Source organism: Brachycentrus maculatus, unplaced genomic scaffold, assembly GCF_059751285.1.
Source record: "Brachycentrus maculatus isolate JH-2025_06_01 unplaced genomic scaffold, ASM5975128v1 h1tg000612l, whole genome shotgun sequence".
In the NCBI taxonomy this organism is placed as follows: Eukaryota; Metazoa; Arthropoda; class Insecta; order Trichoptera; family Brachycentridae; genus Brachycentrus; species Brachycentrus maculatus.
Window position 1 is genome coordinate 68,932 of NW_028281350.1, and position 23,569 is coordinate 92,500.

General features: G+C 33.3%; 1 protein-coding gene across 4 annotated transcripts in view; it reads left to right on the top strand.

Annotated features, from left to right (window-relative positions):
* The first annotated feature begins 8,007 nt into the window (after positions 1–8,007).
* The window catches only part of foxo (forkhead box, sub-group O), a 194,046-nt gene continuing 178,484 nt past the window's right edge, over positions 8,008–23,569 (top strand). For all 4 annotated transcript variants that reach the window (XR_015838843.1, XR_015838844.1, XM_088273835.1 and 1 more), the window contains exon 1: positions 8,008–8,866. Coding sequence is in view for 2 of the 4 variants with exons in the window: in XM_088273835.1 (XP_088129961.1) it covers positions 8,680–8,866 (187 nt within the window). In the remaining 2 variants the exon portion in view is untranslated. The remainder of the gene's footprint in view (positions 8,867–23,569) is intronic.

Below are 23,569 nucleotides of genomic sequence, written 5' to 3' on the forward strand. Positions count from 1 at the left end.
TTGATTTGTTATTGTCCAATTTGATTTTTAAGGCATCCAATTTGGTTCCTAAAACGTTCAATTGGAGGTGAAAACCTGTATCATGGTTTTATCATAATAAAATTACAAATGAAAAATGTAAAAATTAATTAATTAAGTTAATAATTGATATTAGGGTTTGTGGAATATTTCTAGGTTTAGAATTTGATTTTTCTTTTTTATGTAATCATTAGCTTAAATGTAACGAATTCATTCCGACGCCGACGTTAGAGTAATCTGTAAAACATACAAAAAAGATGTATGTCTCATAATGGAACGGCATTATGGAACATTGAAGTTAATTAATAATTAAAAATCAAGACACTCAATCATGCTAGTAAGTCATTTCTACAAAAATATCATACATCCAAATTATCATACATTTCAAATTATCTAATGTATATTTAGTACTCAAGATTCCAAATTGGGAATACTCAATCCAGTTGGATTCCAGTTAGTGAAATTTATACTAAATATGTATAAATAACATGGTTTATTATCACAATAAAAAATGTATTTTTAAAATCATTTCTTTGTTTGTCAAGTTACAAATTTTAACATATTAACGAATTACTACATCATCTTTATAATCAAAGAAACACTAATACGATTAGTTAATACATTGGAAAACAGAGCATTTCTTTAATTTCCTTAAAAACAGAAAATCTTGCAGTATACTAGAGCATTGTTTTTATTTTAATTTGGGGACACATCCTTCAATCTTTATGATATGTTTTTTGCGAATAAGTAAAAATTACACACGATATTTATAACTCATCACATACACAGTACTTATTTTCTGAAAAAAAATATATATAAAGGACGGTCGCATAAAATACAAAGAAATGTAAGGAAAATTAGTTGCGTCCAAAATACATATTTTTGTACGAATCTTCAGAAAATAAGTTATAACTTAGAGTTTTATTCTTCGTATTTTAATAATAAATATTTAAAATTAGGTACGGGATGAAATGTTTTTTTATGTTAATAAACTGATGAGATTATCTTGTACAATCTTCAAAAATAAGGAAAAAATAGTATTCCCCTTCCCCCAGAGAAGTTCCTCTTTCCCATTCCAAGACATGATTGAGTACCTCTGTACTCCTGGAACTCCCTGTTATACAGAAATTTAGGATTGTATCTGTATCAATTTGATCTTTGCGAAAGTCATAAAAAGAATCTCCTCGATTGCTGTTAGAAAAATGGGAAGAGGAACTAACGATGGATATATATCTTATCTATTGCCTGGTCATCTTTTTTTCAGCCATATCCCTTATTTTATAATCCTACGTGTAATAACGTACCCTTGGAGATACCTATCTTCACTGCCGAACTTCTTGTTTAAGTTCGTTCTAGCCTTTATGAACGTCTTTTTCAAGTTTTGCTGCATTTACTCGCTTTTGCTTTCGTAGTGTTTCGGCGTCTCAAGTCTTGATTTTTTCAACGTTCAAAAATCACACATCGCTCACTCCTTTCAAGAACGTCATAAATCAAAAATCCTTAATTTTTTAGTTGTACATGTTTTCGGAATGCCCAGAAAATGTACTATATCCCAGCAAAATCGGCATACTTTAAACTTAATATTTACCCGCCACAGGGCAGAAAGGTTGCATTTTAAAGAAAAGGTATTGTTTATAAATATAGTTAATATTATTCAAATGGAGGAAAAACCTTCAGGTTTTAAAAAGTTCAATAAGTGCAAGTGGCTTGATATTTATTTTTAATACATTTCATTATATTCTTAAACATTAAAAACGATCTCCTGAAAACCCATTTTAAAGAAAAGGTATTGTTTTTTTAATATACTCTATATGTATTATTCAAATGGAGAAAAAATATTCAGGTTTTACCTAAAAGGATCTGTTGCACAGTAAAAAGTTCAATAAGTGGTTAGATATTTATTTTTAATACATTATGTTAAATTTTTAAACTTTAAAAACGATCTCTTGAAAAAGTTTTTTGATATATGACGTTGTTGAAAGGAGTGAGCGGCATATAGGGGTTAGATTAAAACCTTGAACTCCTAATCCTCTCAATTGGTTTCGAATAATTTCGAGTTAGGCATATCACCCACTCCTTTCAAGAACGTCATAAATAAAAAAACTTGATTTTTCAGGAGAACGATTTTAAAGTTTAAAAATATAATACAATGTATAAAAAATAAATATCAAGGTACTTATTGAACTTTTTACTGTGGAACAGATCTTTTTAGGTAAAACCTGAAGGTTTTTTTTCATTTGAAAAATATTTAGTATATTTAAAAAAATAATTAAACAATACCTTTTCTTCAAAACGCAAAAATAACTTTTCTGCCCTGTAGCGGGTAAATATTAAGTTTAAAATATGCCTCTTTTGCTGGGATATAGTACATTCTCTGGGCATTCCGAAAACATGCACAACTGAAAATTGACGATTTTTGATTTATGATGTTCTTGAAAGGAGTGAGCGATATGTATATTGAGAGACATATTTTTTACAGTAAAATAAAGTGAACTGTATCATTATTTTACAAAAACATAAATTACGAAATCTCAGAAAATTTTTGTAGTAAGTATTTTAAATACTCATTAAAATAACGAAATTATAATCGAAACGTGTTTTAAAACGAAGTACTACATATTTCCATTGGATTTTCTAAAAAAAAAATGTATAACTTTATCAGCTATCTAAAAGCATTTTGAAATTTTGAACTTGGCAAAAAAAACAATTTTTTTTAAATATTTGGCAATTTATTTTTAAAATATATATTTAGAACCCAAATAAATAATACAAAAGATTATTTTAAGATTATTAAAGAGTTTAATATACACACAATTATGGGGATATATACTTATATTGCCTTCACCTATATATTTAAAAATAAAATAAAATCAAAATGAATTTATACAATAACTCAAGAGTTTCAAAAAACAAACTTTTAAAATGTTCTAAAATCAAAATTTTAATTTGAATGATCTGATGTAGGCCTTCATAATCAAATTGGTTGTTTTTAATACATTTCGAAAACTCCTAAAGTTAATATTTAAAACAAAAGAAAAACAAATCCAAAACATAAAGAAAATAATAAAATTTTGTATCAAAAAGCGAGCTCTCAAACCAGAGAGATTTTTTCTATTGAGAAGCGTAATGAATACTTTAGATTTTATTTTTATTAAAAATCAAAATAATGGAGGTTCCTTTCTTTCGTTATCGATTGCTCCAAACAGTAGATATTATTATTTTATATTATACCTCATTACGGATTCCTGGATTTATCAAACGCATTAGGAATCAAGGTATATTTAGACACTACCTACATAACTAGAATCGACATTTGCGAGTGATTACAATCACCCAATTTTAATATAATTATTCAGTCATACAACAAATAAGCAAATTGGTGCACGATTATCAAAAATTATTTAATAAAATAAAGATTTTTCATGAAATTCATTGCATTTCACGTTAGAATAATGTTTTAGTCTGCACTGAAATCAAGAACAAACTTTGTTATTTGTCGTTTATTTAAAGGATAAACCCGAAAGTCTCTATTTTAAAGGCTTCTCTGCAGAAAGAATAGTAAGGATAGGAAAGGTATACACAAATAAATTATATAGAGTATAAATTGGTGGGAATCGAACCGGCGACGCCACTTCGTAGTCGAGCGTCTACCTATTATTACCACGAAGCCAACTACATAGTATCTTATTACAAAGAAGAGATTAATATGGATCTAATAGTACCTACACATTTTCTCAATGTATGTAGGTACTTGTATTTATTTGGATGATAAATATTTTTTAAAGAACTAATCCTTATTATTTTTATTTTGTATTATTCCAAATTCTGTGGCTATTCTATACTACATACGCTTCGTACATTCGTATGATCTCCGGTACAATTGCCGGCTGGTTCAACATAAGTACACTTCTATCACTTGAACTCAGCACAGTAAATTGGATTCTGAACAGCAAACCTAATCACTGATTAGCGTGTCTTTATGTAATTTAATGTGGCTTATGCGATAAGGAACGAAGATGACTTAAGTCCCTTAATACGTGAATACAATCAATTCTTGGAAACCTTTAGTTATCAATATGTATTAGGAGGGCAGGATGGGGGTAGAATAATTCCGATCAAGCTGGAGAATAGAGAAATGAAAATCTTCCACTCGTAGTGAAGTTAGAACACGAGAGCACGTATCAGTGCTTAGTGTTGTTTGAGCATGAAGTTGGTTCGTGCCCTTACTTTCCTTTTCCCCGGGAATCTGAATCGTTTTTCACCCCTCAGTAAATTCCCTAAGTGGGGTTGGTCTGTTGGACTATCACCAATTAGTTTGCTTCGAGTGAAACTACCCCACTAATCACATGTGATAGCTTGGTACGTCAGCGATCTATTCATTGTATATGTAGTAGGAACTAGTAAATGGAACGTACAGAGTGATACAAATATCGAATCGCTGTTAAACCCATCATTACTTTGCCTTTTAAAAAAAGTAACCGAGATTTAGTTATAAGATTCCAAAGGAACTAGAAAAAATAAGTCGACATCGTGCAGTTGCGAGCAAGTCGATGTTTTTACTCTAAGAAAGCTAATAATATAAAACAAAACTCAGCTTATTTTTGTAATATTTAATGAAAATTAACATCACTTTTTCTTTGACAATATCTAAAAATAAGAAGAACCAAAAAACAAATGAATGCTATGAAATTCACAACTTTATAACTAATAATTAACCTTTAAAATATCCACATACGAGTATTTATTTTTTCTTAACATACTCATTATGAAATTTCTTTTAATACTTAACTTACTGTATATGAAAGGTATTCAACATATTAAGATCTTTTCATTTGAAGATCCTATCCCACTAAACTTATACACGCATATCTTATAAAATAACCCCTCCCCTTAAAATTATAATATGTATTCTACTAGCAAATACCGCTAATCCGAAATATTGTGAAATATGGAAATAATAAGTAGGTTCATCTAATCATCCTTTTTTACTCGCACCAAATCCGAATGCAGACACATTATAATAATTAAAATACAATTTTGAGGAATAGTTAGTAAGATCACTCTGTAGGCACATTTTTGGGGCATTACCTAACATTTGTGGGATAATAATAAAATACATTTATTTCAACCTTCATTGTCCATTTCAAATTAAAGAGACAATAAGTCTTTACCGATATACTTTGAAATTCTAATTTATTTCAATTTAACGGATCATTAAAATTAGGGTCGTAATTATAAAAGAATGTATGTAAACATTGCGATGCAGAATAAATTGCATATTAAAAAAATGCTTATAAAGATGAATAATTTTTTATTTCAAAAATGTCAATGCAACATACAAACTGTAGACGTGTTCTTATAATAACAGAGGAAAAGTTGGCTTTTTAAAAAATCTTATGATTAAAACAAAATGTGTCTACATTCCCCTAAATTGATAAGACAGATTCAAATAAAATAAAAACAAATTATTATTTGCATGTACATATTAATATTTATGAATAATTCCCATCGTGGCTTGAGAATGCTTCGAAATACTTTTTATCAAATTATGGAAAGACTATTTTAATGGTACAAATTTATAAGGTCCATTACTGAACCCCTCAAAAAATAACATTATCGAATATATTTGTGCAAAATTGATTGTAATTTTACGTTTAAATTAGATATTTTTCATCTAACCTTTACAAGATTTGAGTTTTGTACTAACATTTTTTGGTGGGAGGCTAGACAAAATTCCATCTTATATACATAACAAGGCAGCGCGCTGCCTTATTATGCAGCGGTTGAAAACCATGACATATTTTTTTTCTGACAAAATGAATTTAAATTGAGTAAATTTAAGTAGTGTATTATAATAATACTTCTAACCTTTATTCGCAACTAATGGTGCATAGGACAATCTATCGTATAGAAAGCAGTGTTATCTTCATCGTCAAATACATTCAGAAAATGTGACCAGCCCTTCGCTTCAGGTACTTCATGAAAAATGACTGACCAGGAAAAAAATATTATGGTGACCCAGGTCACAATAATATTTTTTGACGGTTAGCGCGATAAAATTTCCTCCAGTGTTTTAATTTCTACTAAAATCTATAAAAGTAAAATAAAATATCTAAAAAGCTTTCCCTCTCGATTTTGTTCACTGGCAAATAAATTAAGGAGCCCTCTCTTTCTACTTATATGGATATATAGCATAAGTACATGTCTTTCTATACAGGTAAAGTTCATTTATAGGTACGTATGTTAGATAGTTTCAGTAGCACTGTGGGAAACTTATCACTTGATAACACTAAATCTTTAGCGAAACCTTTCAGGAGGATAATTGAGGGAATTATATCAATTTAAACAGCAGGCCTACCATAGTACAACGATTAGTGTCATTAAAATTTATCGGATGGTTTAAGCAAAGGTTATATTTCTTTTCGCACTTGCAGTTATAAAACTGGTGATAATTACAAGAGTAGATTTATGTACATTTTGTTTTCTTTTTACTTCTTGCACTTAAATAACACTATTCATATTAAATTAACATTTTAATCAGTAGGCGTAAATATTTTTACTTGAAAAACATATTACTTACATTATATTCCCAACATATTACTTACATTATTGTCCGCCTCCGTAGTGTAATGGTGAGCATGCTCGGCTACCGTTCTGGAGGTCCCGGGTTCAATTCCCAGGGGGGTTTAATAAATATAAGTGATTTTTTCACTATAATATTTATTCAATATTACACTGGACTGGTACCTGAAGTGGAGGGCTGATCACCTTTCCTTCATGTGTAAACGATCGAGATAACACTGCGTTTATATGAACCAGTGCTCTATGCACCATTGGGGTGCGGTAAGGGTTTTATTATTATTATATTCCTAATGAGTGATTAAAATCTCGAATTTTGAGAAAACATTATGAGGTATAAGGTTAACTTAAACGTACAAAGAATTATTGACAACATTTTTCAAACATTTAAAAATATGTTATACTTAGTTAAAAAAAATAATAAGGGCATGTGAAATATATACCCGTGTTAAAAAATTACAAGTAACAAAAACAGAGGTTAAAAAATTAATTTTAAATACAGCATAGACATAAAGGAATATAAGAAAAGGTGAAAAAGGAATATAAGATTGTAGTTGAAAAAAGAAGCAGAGGAAGACCTATAAAAACATGGCACGATCAGGTATGCCAAATACTCGAAAGTGGTCAGTCGAAATAATCTGTGGGTATGTATGAGGAGATGCATGAACGTGGAAGAGGCAAATAATGTTTGCAAAGACAGAGTGGTGTGGCGTTCTATTATCTCGGCCTACCCCTGCGGAGAAGCGACGTGATGGTTAATTAGTTAGTTAGTTAAGAAGCACATGACAGAAATAGTGTATATTAAATAACAAACCCAGTCATTGGTCAAAGAATTTGAATAGCTGATTTTAAGTTTTTATAAGTGTTATCTCAAAATTGAACAACGCTTCGAAAAATTGATCTTCCTAGAGTTACATATATTCTATATCAACCGATTCGTAAGTTATTATAATAATTAAAAGAATATGTTTTTATAATGATTCTCAATTCATAACAATTATGGTATGGGCCTATAATAAATGTGAAATAAATATTTCGCACGAATTAAAAACAAAGTATTTTAATATTGGTAACTTCGAAAGACCGTAATTCTTCTTTCGCGGCGTAAAACACAAGACTGCACACCAAAACATAGGTACCTACTTTTGTAAATCAGAAATGTACGTACGCTGGTACTCTGTATACCGTATGCAGTATGCATGTCTGCAGGGAGCTAATGGAAAATCGCGAAAACCAGTTTAAAAGTTTTTGTGTACATCACGGTGGCTCCACTTAGTTACTCGACGCATGCGCATTTCGCGATGCTCAGATGAAGCCGAGCGGCGGCGGAAGGAGCCGACGACGGCCGAAGAAATTCGAACGAATGAGCGGGTAAATAATTTGAAATTCTCCGCGCGCCACATTCCCTCCAGTCCGAGCGCGATCGCCCGCAGAGAGGTCGTGTGAAGTAGCCTGGACGAGCGTTCTGTATTACGCAGCTACATCAAAACCGCGTGGTTTGTTTACATTTCGTCGCAATATTTTACCGATACCTCGCGGTTCGCGATCATCCCGGATCTGTTCCTCGCGCGTCCCTGTATCGCGACGGTGTTGTCAATTCGCGAATAGACTTTTAAGATTGTTTTAGAAGAAAATTACGGAGTTGTCGTACCGGGCAAGTGGGAAGATCGCCGCGGGACGGAAAGTGATCTCGGTCGAGTCCCGATCGTAAAGTTGGAGTGTTTCGCGAAGTTTCACGTGCGGCGGAGACACGAAATTACGCAGCGCCAACGGCGTGTATATTTAGCGCGGAGCCGGTCGTGGGGCGGCGGGGGAGTGAGGCGGCGTGCCACGAATTTAAAATCTCCGCGCGAGCGAGAGGCGTCGAGCGGGACGCAGCGTAAACACGGACCGACCTTTGATAACCGCCACTGTTAGTGTTGTCACATGACCCGGCCTTCCCGGCCAGCCCCCGGCCCGACGAGAGACTAGAAGAGAACTGTTCCTCGTTCCCGGCAGCATGTGCGGGCGAGCCTGAGCGGCGGCGGTAGACTGCGACTGGCGACTGGTGACTGGCGACTGGTGACTAGTGACTCGGTGACTATGGAAGGGTACAGCCCGTGGCAGACCCCGCCGGGCGGCTGCGAGGGCGGCATGCTGGGCCCCGGGGACCTGGAGCCGCAGATCCGCGCGCGCTCCAACACGTGGCCCCTGCCGCGCCCCGACAACTACGTGGAGCCCCCCGAGGAGCACGCCAACAACAACTCCAACCACCACCTCCCCAACATGGGTAAGCCCGCTACCGTCACTCTGTCCTTATCGCGCGGTCACTCGATAGTCTCGTCTCGCGCCCAAAATCACGAGTCACGCTCGCCTCTTCATTTTATCATCGAACAGCGCGAGAGATTATTCCATTCTAATTCAGTCTTTCCAATAATTTTTTGCTCGATCTAAAAAGAAACTTATGTTGTACTGAAGTATTTACAAAAAATATTACTACCACTACTAGCTAGCATCACGCCGTTTCCCGCAGGAGTAGGCAGAGAGACAAAACGCCTCCTTCTTCTACCTGACATACACTCCTCGCTTCCATGCTCTCCGATAACGCAGATTTTAGGTTCTGATTGATCTGATCGTGCGTAGTCTTTTTCGGCCGTCCTCGTTCTGTTCTCCCGCTCACATTCGCCACATATATTTTCTCGGTCATTTTCCCGTTCATTCGCTCCATGTCCATACCACCCTACCTTCAGGTTATTATCAGGCATATTTTTTTATAAACAAGCAAAAAAATCACAACGTTTGTTGTCACAAAATATTGTCAGGTATGAAACCTGACAAAAATTTGTCAGTGTATCCGGTACGCATTAAATATTTTTGGAACAGATATCTTTTCTCGTGCGCGTAGGTCATACGGGTTAGCGCAGATGGTGAAGAAAAACCGCGCGTATCACGTACGTTCGTATGTGTAGGGCGGTTAAACAACTCATCTTTTTAATTCAATAACATTAAAACATGATTCCGATGTTTTCATTTGACAGAAATTTCTGAAAAGTATGAAATTCAGGCGATGCGTCCGTACCCATACGCACGCGAATAAAACATACTTCGTGATTACATATTTCTCTGCCGCCAAGTAAATAAATCATTAATGTTTCAAGGCTTATCTGTGAGATAACATGATTGTATTATGCCGATATTTCTTGATAAAGTTACATATTTATTGACCTACATGGAATTTGCTATTTCTACATGTGTATACAAGTATTAGCCAGCATACATGTATTTCATTAAAAAATGTAACACGTACTGTATATTTTTTTTATAATTTTTTGGACATCTCAACAAGGATGAAGAAGAATATGGAAGTCTGAGTATTGACGGGGCTTACGACCGTCATAGGCTGGTTTAAGTGACCACTTTACACACGTGCAACTTTATCCAATTCTACCCGTGATTGACAACCACACTACTCAAATTCTTGGAACTTCTATATATTTTGTTCAAATTCGAAACAAAGTGCTTGCATCACTTAAATTTCACTAGAGATATCTATGGTGAGATGAAAGAAACTTTTTATTGAGCCGAAACCCTTTCATTCTATCATTTCTTTTATGTCCTAATTGGAGAAAATCTAGATTTTTTGAACAAGTATTTGGACACACTCAAAATGTTGTACGTTTTGTATCTGTAATTAAGAATCTCTACATGTTACAAATGCACGCGAAATATTTTATCAGTATTTTTCCGATGCCGACTAATTACTCGAAGATACTCTCCACCATCGAATCCAGTGGCGAATGTGAGCGGGATAACAAAACGAGGAAGGCCGAAAAAGACTTGGCAAGAACAGATCAATCCGAACCTAAAATTTGGCCTTGTCAAAAGTCTGTGTAATCGGAGGGCATGTATGACTAGATGCAGGACTTTTTTCCATGTAACGCGGTGGAACGGCGTTCCGACACCCTTTTTCATGGATATATATTTTTTTAATTTTCAAAATAAAGTATACGCAACAATGTTTGCGACATAATTATAATTCATTTTATATAATTCACCAAAATAATAACAGACGGTATTGTAATGAATATTTGAATGATATTTGAATATAATTTATTTTAGTAAAAAGCTTGACATGAAGTGAGTTCCAGGACCTTTATTGTTTTAAAAAAAAATATCCCTGACAGGGCAGAAGGGTGTGGATATCCATCCTCTCTGCCTACCCCTGAGGAGTAACGGCGTGATGGTAGTAGTAGTAGTATTCTCCAGTATGTATCTGCTATTATGAACATCATCGATTAGGTCACATGATTTGTTTCCACGAGCTTTGTAGGACCCTTGATAAAGAACGTGCTACGTACAGTCCCTTGCCATATTGTTATGATTATGTAATGAAATAAAATTAACATAAGCTTAATATGATCATGCTGAAGTTTCGAATGAGTTTTACCTGTCGTTCTTTTTAAACATCGTTTTAGTCACTACCGTTACATACTAGTATGTTTGTAAATACTTTATTTTCCACCATAAAGTCTAAAAGCGTAACATTGTATGATATCCTAGTTAAAAAATATATATTTGCTACCCCCTCAATGTAACTTAACATCCAACATGAATTTACGAAGTATTATTATTATATTATTTATATTCAAAGCATTTACTTTGTGGTCAAACATTTTAATTGATATTAGTAATGTTAGTAAATAACCACTCACCGACTACTTCTGTCTACCGGTTTCGAGACGTACCCGTCTCTTCGTCAGGACATACACTACAATTTAACAATCATGCGAACAACACTACACCACACCCACTTCGTACTATTCACATACACTATCACTACACATGCAAAACATGCAGAGCGAGTTGTTAGTCCCGATATAGTACGAAGTGGGTGTGGTGTAGTGTTGTTCGCATGATTGTTAAATTGTAGTGTATGTCCTGACGAAGAGACGGGTACGTCTCGAAACCGGTAGACAGAAGTAGTCGGTGAGTGGTTATTTACTAACATTACTAATATCAATATTATTATTTTTTTAATTCTTGAAGGTGAATTATTTTTTTAACAAAACTTCGACTTAATTCTTGGAGTCACTTAATTAAAGAGTTCATCGTCCATTATGACGCTTATAAATTGGTAAATATCGATTATTATACTGACAAAACCTTAATTTTATTCAAATATTCTAACTAACTAACTAGGTAACCATCACGCCGCTTCCCCGTAGAGAATAGATCGCCATACCACCCTGTCTTTGCAAACATTATTCGCCTCTTCCACATTCATGCATCTCCTCTTACATACCCGCCGATTACTTCGACTCCAGACCTGTCCGGAATAATATTCAAATATTCAAGAATAAAAAAAAAAATTAAATATGTTTCATGCTTTTCCCAGTATGTAAAAATTATCCGGGGTTCGGATCTGGCACGAAAATGAAAGTCTCTGCTAAATAAAAAGTTTTCTCAATCCAACATGATGTGAAATCATATGTACTGTATCATGAGATTGATCAAACATACATCTAGGAGTTCCAAAAATTTTAGTAGTGTAGTTGTCAATCGTGGGTGTAATAGTGAATGTTGCACGTGTGTAAAGTGATCATTGAATCAGCCTATGATAGGTCATAAGCCCTGTAAATACTTAGACTGCAATATTCTTCTTCATCTATTTTGAGATGTCAAAAAATATATTCAAGATTCTGGTAAAACGACAACCATAGTTACCTTTGATATTATACTACCCACATATCTCGTCTCATACATATTTCATGATAACGTATCAAATAATTATGAGATTTTTTTAAAGAATGATGAATAATGAGAGATCTAATAATCTAGGTCTTTTTTGTATTAATCTAAAACAATTATATCACAGTTATCGACCCTCCACTCCCCGCGAACCCCGCTTTATCTATAATTTTATGCCTAAACCTGTACATCACATTTTTAAGTACTATCGCCTCTTTTAGCATGGCAGGGTCAGAAATATAAAAAGCATCTTAACATCATCGATTTTCATCTAACGACAGCAAAAAATACGCTGATGTATATATTTCTGATAGTATTTTTGGCTTGCGTTTTCGTATAACAGGCAAATTGATTTTGACCCTTGGTTTAAAAACTCATTTTGTAGATACTATTTTCTGTTACTGAACTAACGATAGGCAATGTGACAATCTCAACTGAAATATTATCTTTTTTAAATTTAAGTGTAACTTGGGTATTACCACTATTTTTAAAATCTATTGTAACACGTGAAAATGATGCGGAATGCATCGAAACACGTGTCGCAATAGATTTTAAGAAATAGTGGTATTTATAACTACAAAGTGACTGGTGAATCAAGTAATGAAATATAACCTACCCACTATGTTAACAAAATATATTTTATACCTATTGAAATTTATACGAATTCGAAAAAAAAGGTCTGATAGTTTTTTAAGTTGGCAATAATAATTGTCTAACTCATACATATGTATCTATTTATAATGTGATTATAATTCCTTCAACGGTATCACCTTATTTAATCAATGTAAAGAGATATTTTGCTAGTAACTCAACAGAGATAGGATGTTTTTAGTCCTGTAAATGCCTATACATTCATATCCCGTTTTCGTAAAAAAACACTTTGTCTCTGTTGAGAAATCTATTATTAATCTGGATAACAATTCCTCGGGAGAAGCAGAATCCAGTTTTCGTGTACAAAGATTAGAAGACACTGGAAATATCGCTAATGTAAAATATGTACTGTATATTTTACATTTTTACTGGCACACCTTTATATCATCTATATAAATTTTATTACGTTAAGGATGGTCGTTTTCTTAAAAAAAATCAACGGGATTCCCCAGTCTGTTTTCAGCTATCAACCTGGTTCGCTGGTTTTCTAAGAATCGTATGTACATACCTACATATGTTGTATGTATTACCATGAGGAACTGCTGTGAGGAATACTTAGACAAATCGTCATGCAAATGTTTTCCGTTTCCTCGAATGTTCAAATAGTTGTAAAAAAAAACAAAGTCGTTTTGATATTCAAGTCCTAGCCTCGATACACCAGTATTTTACCTGTTCTCAATACCTACATGGTATACCTACGTGCATACAGGTAAGCAATGATTCTACAAAGTTCTTAGAATGCTTTTTGTGATGCTGTATGTTTTGTTTTTCAGAGAAATAGCCAACCAGATAACTATATAACATCTTCTTTTATCGAATGTTCAAGAGCAAATGGTTTATTTGAATTAAATTTTAGTAAAATCGATTTCATGATTGAACGGAATTTCACTTATATGTAGCATATAATAGTTACGATCACTGATTTTTTCCCCAAATCGACTGGTGCAAAATTTTCCCTATTAACTTCGCGGATGTATGCAATTAATTAATAATGCATTAACTCTAGCCTGTCCGGGAGTATGGACGTAAATGAACGTCAGTGCGAATTTTCCTTAAAGGAGTATTGACGGTAATGAACGTCGAAGTCCGTCTGTCAGTTAGTATGATGTAACTTGTTTAGCAATGACATCTGTGGATATTTGCGTGTAATTTTGTCATAATTGAAAAATATTTCGAATGGTTGTGATTTTAATTAAATTATTATAACATAATTTCTATCTTCATACATAATACATCGATTCAATGAAAAAAAAAATTTTTTTCATGTAAAATGAACCCACTCCCCAGAGAAAGTCGGACATCAATTTTTGTACTCCCGGAAAGGCTAGTTATTTACTTGGGGGGCTTATTCACATTAGAATAGCTTATAGATGCTTGTACGAGTACAGGTATACCTCCCCAAGCACTCTAGACATAATGTTTTTGCTGCTTTTATCATTTTCTCTTATTGATATTAATAATTTATCAAAGGCATCCTTCAGGATGAACACCTCGTCAACTAATGATCGTGTTAACTTTGAATTTATCCAATGCCCTATGAATTTCATTAATTGACTCGGCAGTCACTTTGTGGTAAAATCTATCCATTTTTAATTGATGTTTTACTTAGTAAGTACCACTGTTTCTTAAAATCTACTGTGACACGTGTTTCGATGCATTCCGCATCGGTGTTTGAAATACGGTGTTTGAAAATGATGCGGAATGCATCGAAACACGTGTCACAGTAGATTTTAAGAAATAGTGGTACTTACTAAGTAAAACATTAATTAAAAATGCCCTATGAATTATTTTATCTGGATAGAGAATCGATAAATTGTATTACTGTTCTTGAGGTAACTCTACAAACAATTGCAGTATCACCAACGACTTGACGATATTACGACATTATGTTGAATTCACATACGTTTGTAGCATACGTGCCGATTTTTTATTTGTCCACAAACTGGTTTACTGTATTATACTATATCCAGTGAGCGATCGCTGATATACAAATATTGTAATGAATCATCTAATGTGTAATGATTTTATCTATCCAACATTTTTTGCAGTAGCATCCGCAAATGGTCGTATTCTGCAAATATGTTAAAAGCTTGACCAGTGTTAAAAAATAAGGCATTGAATAGACCTTTGTTCCCTGTATCCTGATTTCATTGCTCCAAAAGCATATTTCAGTCGTCGTTCAGTAATGCCTTTTGTGCAAAAAAAAATCGAAGGATATACTTATGTACATACATTCTTTCAATATGCCGACGTTATCCCAACTGGTGTGTTTAACTAAATTGTACAATATCGTTGTATAATTTAAATGAAAATTTGTTCCCTGTATCCCGATTTCATTGCTCCAAAAGCATATTTCAGTCGTCGTTCAGTAATTCATTTTGTGCAAAAAAACCGAAGGATAAGTATATGGTATGTACAAACATTCTTTCAATGTGCTGACGTTATATAACTGGTGTGTTTAACCAAATTGTGTGTTTAACCAAATTGTACAATATCTTTGTGTATATTTGTATAAAACTAGAATTTGATCCGATAATCTTGTTTAATTTTGGATACATTACCCAAAAACTTTAAAATGGAATTCCTACTTAAACTGCAGTTACAATAAATATATTATACAATATCAACATAATACTGTATTTATCTTTTAAAAAGTCCGCATTGGTGATGGGAGATGGTTAGTAGTAATAATATTTGTCAATAATTTATAAAGCGCCATTTGCATTAAATACTACCTCAAGGACGCTTCGCTGGGAAATGAAGATTATGCAAATGATTCAGCAAACAAAACCATTTTTAGTTTTTTTTTCTAAAGATCTTCTCATTCCTACTGCTGGTAGAAGAGCATGCTATGCTATCGGTCTTGCAACAGCAAAAGCACGCCTTAAGGCAAATTTGGTGCGCTGATTGCTAGGTGGTATTGATTTCGAAAAGAGTTTTTTCGTATTTTCCGTTTAAATCGCGATTTAATTACTATGATTACGATTAGTATCTTTGTGAAAAAAAATTGTAATAAATTAAGACTCACTTATAAATAAGCTCACAAAATAAATAAGAACCATGTGTGATCCCGTAAGTTCACTAACGGATAGGTTAATTATTTTTCATATGATTATTTAAAAAAAAATGACATCTCACCAAAGATGAAGAAGAACATGGAAGCATTTACGTAAATGCCCAGACTTTCATATTTTTTTTCACCTTTGATGAGATGTCAAAAAATAATATGAAAAATAACTCCTATAATTGGAAATAATCCAGATTTGTGAACAAGTATTTGGACAAGTATTCTTTCTTTAAGAAATATAATTTGGTGACCATTTATTACTATTTATTTACTTTTTTTTATTATTCCAGAACAATAAATAAAAAGAACCCAAAATATCAGCACCTTGTCCTACAAATTATAAGTCATTCTAGTTTTCCCTAATAAAAACTAGTTAGTCCTTGAAAACCGTTTCGTCGAATCAGCTTTCACCAGGAATAACGGATTTCAACAACTATGGATACAAGTTTATTTGCTGCGCATGCGGTTAAGAAAATACGAATAATATTTGTAAAATAACATTTAATTAAGAATGTTTTTCTGACCCTTATCCATACCATACGGTGCATAGGACACTGCAACCGATTTATGTAGTGTTAACTTGATCGTTAACTAGGTACGTAAAAGCAAGCTGTTAATGCATGTATTTATTTCATCATATTTGTACATAATTAAACACACAGATTACGGTAAGGGCGTTTGTGCCCACACGGAATTTTACTATCTGGCAGTCCGGTTAGCCTGATAAAACGGATGATTGACTTGTATTGGCTTGTGCTTTTGGCCGTTTTTCTTCGGATCGGTGCGTGATCACGGTGCGCCTAAATTCGATCACGCTAAACTGTCGTAGTCGCTTTTATTAAAAAAAAAAAAAAAAAAAAACTGGACTGCCGGATGGTAAAACTCCATGTAGTGCACAAGCACCCTAAGGGCGTTAAGTGCACTTGCTCCCCTCCATTCCGCTCCCGCCAGGCTAAATACTTTTGATATTTTTTTATTGCGTATATACTTAAATACGTATTATAACGTTTTTATTTGCGTAGTCCGCCTGACGAAGGTTTAGTTACCGCGTATCTACAAATATAGTTTAGTTATCCAGGGTCAAAAAAATATATGACCTGTAATATGTTGTAGTAAAAAGGAATAAAATAGTTTTCACCTGCATTCATCTCCAATACAAATCGACACTTGCCTCGAAACATGAGCAGACGGAATTCTCAAAGTCTTACTCAAATTACATAACGCTTCTATATATCTCATACTCGTACGTTGCATGTTCAACATTCACATTTCTTGATTATTATTCAATCACTAACGCACTCGCCTAAAATGCGAGCTGTGTGTTAATTAATACATACAATATAACTTTTGGTTTTAAAATGGGGGTTTAATTATAATCTAACATTTAAACTCGATGAGCTTTAGTAGTGCCCTGTTAGCTGTTTGGATGTGCGTGTATATATATATATATATATATTTTAATTACCTAACTTCCAAGTGACTCTGAAATCTAGCTACGGCTTATGCAACACCGTTTATCATGTTCCTACTCAGGCTTCAACTTTATAAGTTTCATAGCCCATGCCTACTTGTGAGTGGATTTACTCTTTATGATTAAAGTTACTATAATTTCATGTAATTCATGAGTGAAAATTCTAGGCAAAAACACTCGCTATCTCGCTAGAGGCATGAGTTTATACATTTCATTGATTCTAAGTTAGCAGTGAAGTTACTTAGGTGTATAATTTTTATGCGCGTGTATATGAAGAGACGGGATCGTTTTGTAGTTTTGATCTGTTCACCTCTCTGTCGCACAGATAGAAGCCTGCCAAATTGGCCGTCAAGGCTCTTCCGCGTCCCCTCCCCCCCGCCGCCCCGCGCACCCCCTCTGACCTCCTCCGGCGCTCTCTGTCAGGGACATTCAACACGTGGTTTAACTATAACCACCTCCGTATTAAGTATTACATAATGTTGTACTATTGTATGTGTCTATGGTAACGCCAGTTTTTACGTATATCGTAGTCATACAGGAGAAAGTGACCAAGTGCATTGTTTAACAAAAACGTGATCATTGACTATTTGATATCTTACTAGCTTAATATTGCCCTGAAAAATTCCAAAAGGATTTTAAACTTGGAAGTATAATAATGTGTTGACTTGTTAAAAAATACTAAATGCATTGGTGTTTATTTTCTTGCCAAGCAGAAGTGATCTAAATCGCTCTCCTGAACATTTTACGTTTTGGTAGTTGGTCACTTTCTCCTGTACGACTACGATATTATCATTATTATTTGTTTCGTTTTTCTCGATGCAATTTTTTCTCACAATATTCAAGGAACTGTATGAAAATTGTAAATATTTCATTCTTATTTATATTTTGTTATATTCATAACACTGCGTCAATACGATGCAGTGCCCTATGCACCATTGGGTGCGGATAAGAATAATAATGAATGAATATTTATATTTTGTATATTATATTAAAAGCATTGTTAACTTTGTGGTATGGTTATATAACACTCCTTCGTTCATTCATCGTTCATTTTGTGCAATACCACTTAAAAGTGGTATTACTCAAAGTGAACCATGAATGATGAGGAGAGTGTTATAATTCTTATTTAACTTAATGTATGGATTGTTTTGTAACTTACTATTTAGTTTAAATTATTCGGTGTAAAAAATATTTTTATTTAAACAAAATTATACACTTGTTGAGTTTTATTTCATTACACACGACTAGTTTCGAAAACTTCAATTGTTTTCATCGATAGTTGAAGGGTAAATCAATTAGTTTTACTATTCACCTGTCGATGAAAACAACTGTAGTTTTCGAAAAAATGTGTTTAATTTTTATCTTTCTTGGTTAAGGCTTCGACTATTGTCCGATAAGAAATAATAGTAGGAGCGTTTTTTTTTTATATGTATGTAAGTCTGCACCTTTCTTAATTTTATTGATATTGAAAGCTGTCCCACCGCATGCCCAGATCTGATACAGAAGCATCTAATCTAGGCTTCCTGACAGATCTGCTCTTGCAAACCAATTTTTTTTAACTAAGTTGCGAAATTTATTGAAAATGTGAAACAACATTAAATGACTGTACTTCACAGGATCATTTCTGTAGTTTTATTGATAATATTTATCTCCCTCGTAATTTTATTGATAATATTTATCTCAGCCATGCATTCTTTCCATAAGGATATAAATCAGCACTCGAACATCTATCATGTATTGGTTTGCCGCACATTCGTTTGAGAGATCACATTTCAACTGCATTCATTCTACTTTTATTCTAAATCATATAATTTTATAATAAAATAAATAAATTGTACGTTTAAATTGATATTTAGATAGTATATTTTTTGTGTGTGTGCGTACTTCTTTTTGTGTTGTTCTGAGAAAGAAATTTAGTTTAATATTATAAGTATACATGATATGTAGATAGGAAATAAATGTAATGCATCGTGAAAGTTACTTTTATCTACTTTCTTATCACTGCGACTGGTTTAATACTTGTATGTATATCGTCAGTGATAATTAATCAATACAAAACGATATATTATGATTATACTCAAGTACAAATGATTTATTTGCTAATATTCTAATTAACTAAACATCACGCCGATCCCCCGCAGGGGTAGGCAGAGAGCAAAGAACCAAACACCACTCTCTCTTTGCAAACGTTCTCCGCCTCTGCTATATTCGTGCATCTCCTCATACATACGCACCGATAATACTGATACCATTCCGTAGTATTCACGCCATCGGCACCGCAACATCAAAGGCACGCTCATCCAATTTTGTACCATAGAAGTTGTTGTAGCCGATGGAGGTGTGAGACGTATATTTACTAATTCGTGTAGGATACACGGCTCTTTTATATACTCTGGAGCCATATTATGTATTGATTTATACAAATACTGAGTAGACTGAGTTTATACTCTACCATTTCGGGAAAGCGTAACAAGTGCAGTTCGTGAACTACTGAATTCAGAAATAAATATATATATATATATATATATATATATATATATATATATATATATATATATATTTATATATTTATTTATATATATATATGTATATATATATATATATATATATATATATATATATATATATATATATATATGTATATATATATATATATATATATATATATATATATATATATATATATATATATATATATATATATATATATATATATATATTTATACATATATATATATATATATATATATATATATATATATATATATATATATATATATATATATATATATATATATATATATATATATATATATATATATATATATATATATATATATATATATATATATATATATATATATATATTATACATATATATATATATATATATATATACGAATATTTTTAATGCATTCTGAATGCAATAATTACTTTTGTTTAAATTTTATCACTACGATTGATTTAGTACTTATCATATTGTCGCTGATTAGTGATAAAATAATTCGTAATCTCAACACCAATTTCGACTGATACATGCGTATATTTTTATTTCTTGAGTTGATTACGTTGCACTGTACGGCCAACCCCAAGGTAGACGATTCACAGGCAGACCACCAAAGAGATGAATCGACATCGCAGGTGGTTAATCCCACTTAAAAACAGGCCACAAGGCCCGCACAAAGAAGAAAAAGAAGATTTCTTTATAACACACAGAATCGAAACAACTTCGACTCGCAATTAATGATGAATTAAAAGAAAAGTTTTTCTGTCACTTCTGCAAAATTGTCTGTTCTTGAGATTATTCATGTTTTAAGGTAGGATATTCGATAGCCCTTCAACTTAATTTTCTGTACCAGGAAACATTTAACGTTAATTTATTTTTTGCTTAGAATACCGTTTTTGTATTGAATAAGTAAGTTTTTCTTCGAAATAAATATATGGTTTTAAAAATAAAAGAGTTATTGAGAGGTATGGAGTTGAAATAAATAAATAAAAATATTTAATCGGTGAGTGGTTATAACTAACATTTTTGTAAAAATGAAATAAAAAAGGAAAAATAATTTATTGAAGCTTATTGAATTGTATGTTTGCGAGTACCCCTTTAATATCACCAAGTTATTGTAGATTGAACACGTTCGTGTAATGATTAACGCGTAATTATTACGTTGTTTATAACGTTTTCGGAGAATCGCTATAGATATAGTAAACTACCTGGTGTTGTTTTTCCGAGAATTTATCGTAATAATATTATGTTGAAAAGCACGTGTCCGTTAACTCGAGTTTTTTTTCAGTATGTTTTCATTTCGTTATCAGATTAATACTTCAACCAATTTTTATTGCGTAATTTTTTTGTATATGTGGGATTTGCACTTCTTCCTGGCTCCATCCCAACTTATCTTCTTCTTCTTCTTATTATTATTATAGGCCTTGCGGCCTGTTTTTAAGAGGGATTAGCCTCCTGCGACGTTCCCAGCTATCGACCCATCTCTTTGGTAGTCTGCCCGGGAGTTGTCTACCATGGGGTTGGCCGTACAGTGCGATGTGGGGGAGTCTGGATGGTTACATTCTCCTCACATGCGCATACCATTGTCTCCTTCGTTGCCTTCCCCACCTAACGACATCTTCGATCTCGCATATTTCCCTGATCCTGGCATTTCTGATTCTATCCCAACTTATCGTCTTTGTAAAATGTTGGGATCAGCTCTCCTCGTCCTTAGGTTGTAGGTCCTTCTATCCTGGACAACGTCAGCTAGGCCATACCTTCGAATCAAGTTATCTTTCTGTGTCATCCGTGATTTTTTTGGTCTTCCTCTAGATGTCTTTCGAGGAAGATCCATGGCGATTGCCTGATTCACAATATGTGCAGGTTCTCTGCGTTCTATGTGCCCATACCACCTCATTTGCCTTTTCTCTACCTAACTATAAATACCTGTTACACCCAGGCTTTCACGAATGCGTGAACTCTTTATTTTGTCTCTAAGGGACACTCCAGCCGACTAAGCATTCGCATTTCAGCAGCTTCTAGTTGCCTAGAGTAGGTTATGCATCGTCCAGCATTCGGAGCCATAGAGGAGTGTGGGTCGGACAATGGTTTGGTAGACTTTTCCCTTTAGCTGGCTGGCATTTTCTACACTTCACGAGTAAATAAAAACAATCGACGTCCGCCTACATTGTGTGGAAGTCCCGGGGTCGATTCCCAGAGATTCTTCACATCATTATTAATTTCATATTACCTTGGACTAATAATAGAAGGGCCTTGCCTTATTGAAATTTACAATCAAGATAGCATTCCGTGAAACTGATGCAGTGTTCTATGCGCCATTAGAAAAAGAAGAGAAAGTATCGACAAACGATTTTAATCCCCTCTGCTCCAATTTTACTCTCTTGTCTCTTCTTAAAACCCGATTTATAATTGATTCAGAACAAGTACTTTATATGTCACACTTATATATTTACGTTTTAAATCTTAATATTGTACGTTTTAAATTTACTGTAGTTGTTACCGAAATATAGACGATTTTTTTTATTGAAAATATTCGTATATCATAAAATTAATTGTGAATAATGTATATGGCGCTTTTTTCGTATAATATCTACTTCAAGGGCGCTTCAATATTATAAGAACACAACTGCTAAAAATTTTAGACCTGAGAAAAAAAAGTTTTTATGACGTGGACTACGTACTATTTAAATATTTTATTTAAACGATTTTATAATTATTATAAATACAAGCATTTACCGCCAGTCACTTTAAAATCTTCAGATCATGCGGCGATCGAACCGACAACCTGTATGTGAACTAACCCATCTATTTCCCAGAACCTCGCAGATTAACTACGTATCAAATGGACCATGCTGTGCATAAACCACCCACCCCACAAAGAGAGAATTGCATTTAATTATTTTTAAAATTAAAAAAATTAACAAAACTATGTTAAATGGTAGAAGTGAGGTTTGTTTTTATATTACCTTAAATAAAGCATTTTTAAGTGTGTGTAATAGTGCTTATATGCAATTTTGATTATTTTTATCAATAAGGTCACAGTTCGATGTTTCATTGGTTTGATGGTTTCTACCTTATTAAAAAATGATAAAATGAACTCATGTTACCAACCATCTTAAATAGTTTCAACGAAATTGTTTTTTTTTCTTCTAGTTCAAAGTCGAACATATCCAAACCACGTGGAATTTTTCTGCAATATTTTCTTATTTGTATTTCCATATTTTCTAATATATAGGGTCCGCCATCTAAAGTTTTTTTTTTCAACTAGTGCTTATTTCGTGAATGGTAACACTTAGCTCATGTCTGATTTGACAGATAATTAGTTTTATCCTTCCGCTGAGCGAATATGGTTGTGTATACGCTTGAACAACGCTGGGAAATATTGCGACATTCGACTTACAGAAGATGCCGATTTTGCCAAAAAAATCATCTTTTCGGATGAAGCTCATTTTGATCTTGGCGGGTATGTAAACAAGCAAAATTGTCGTATTTGGGGCACAGAAAACCCGCACGCATACATTGAAAAGCCGGTACACCCAAAACGAGTCAC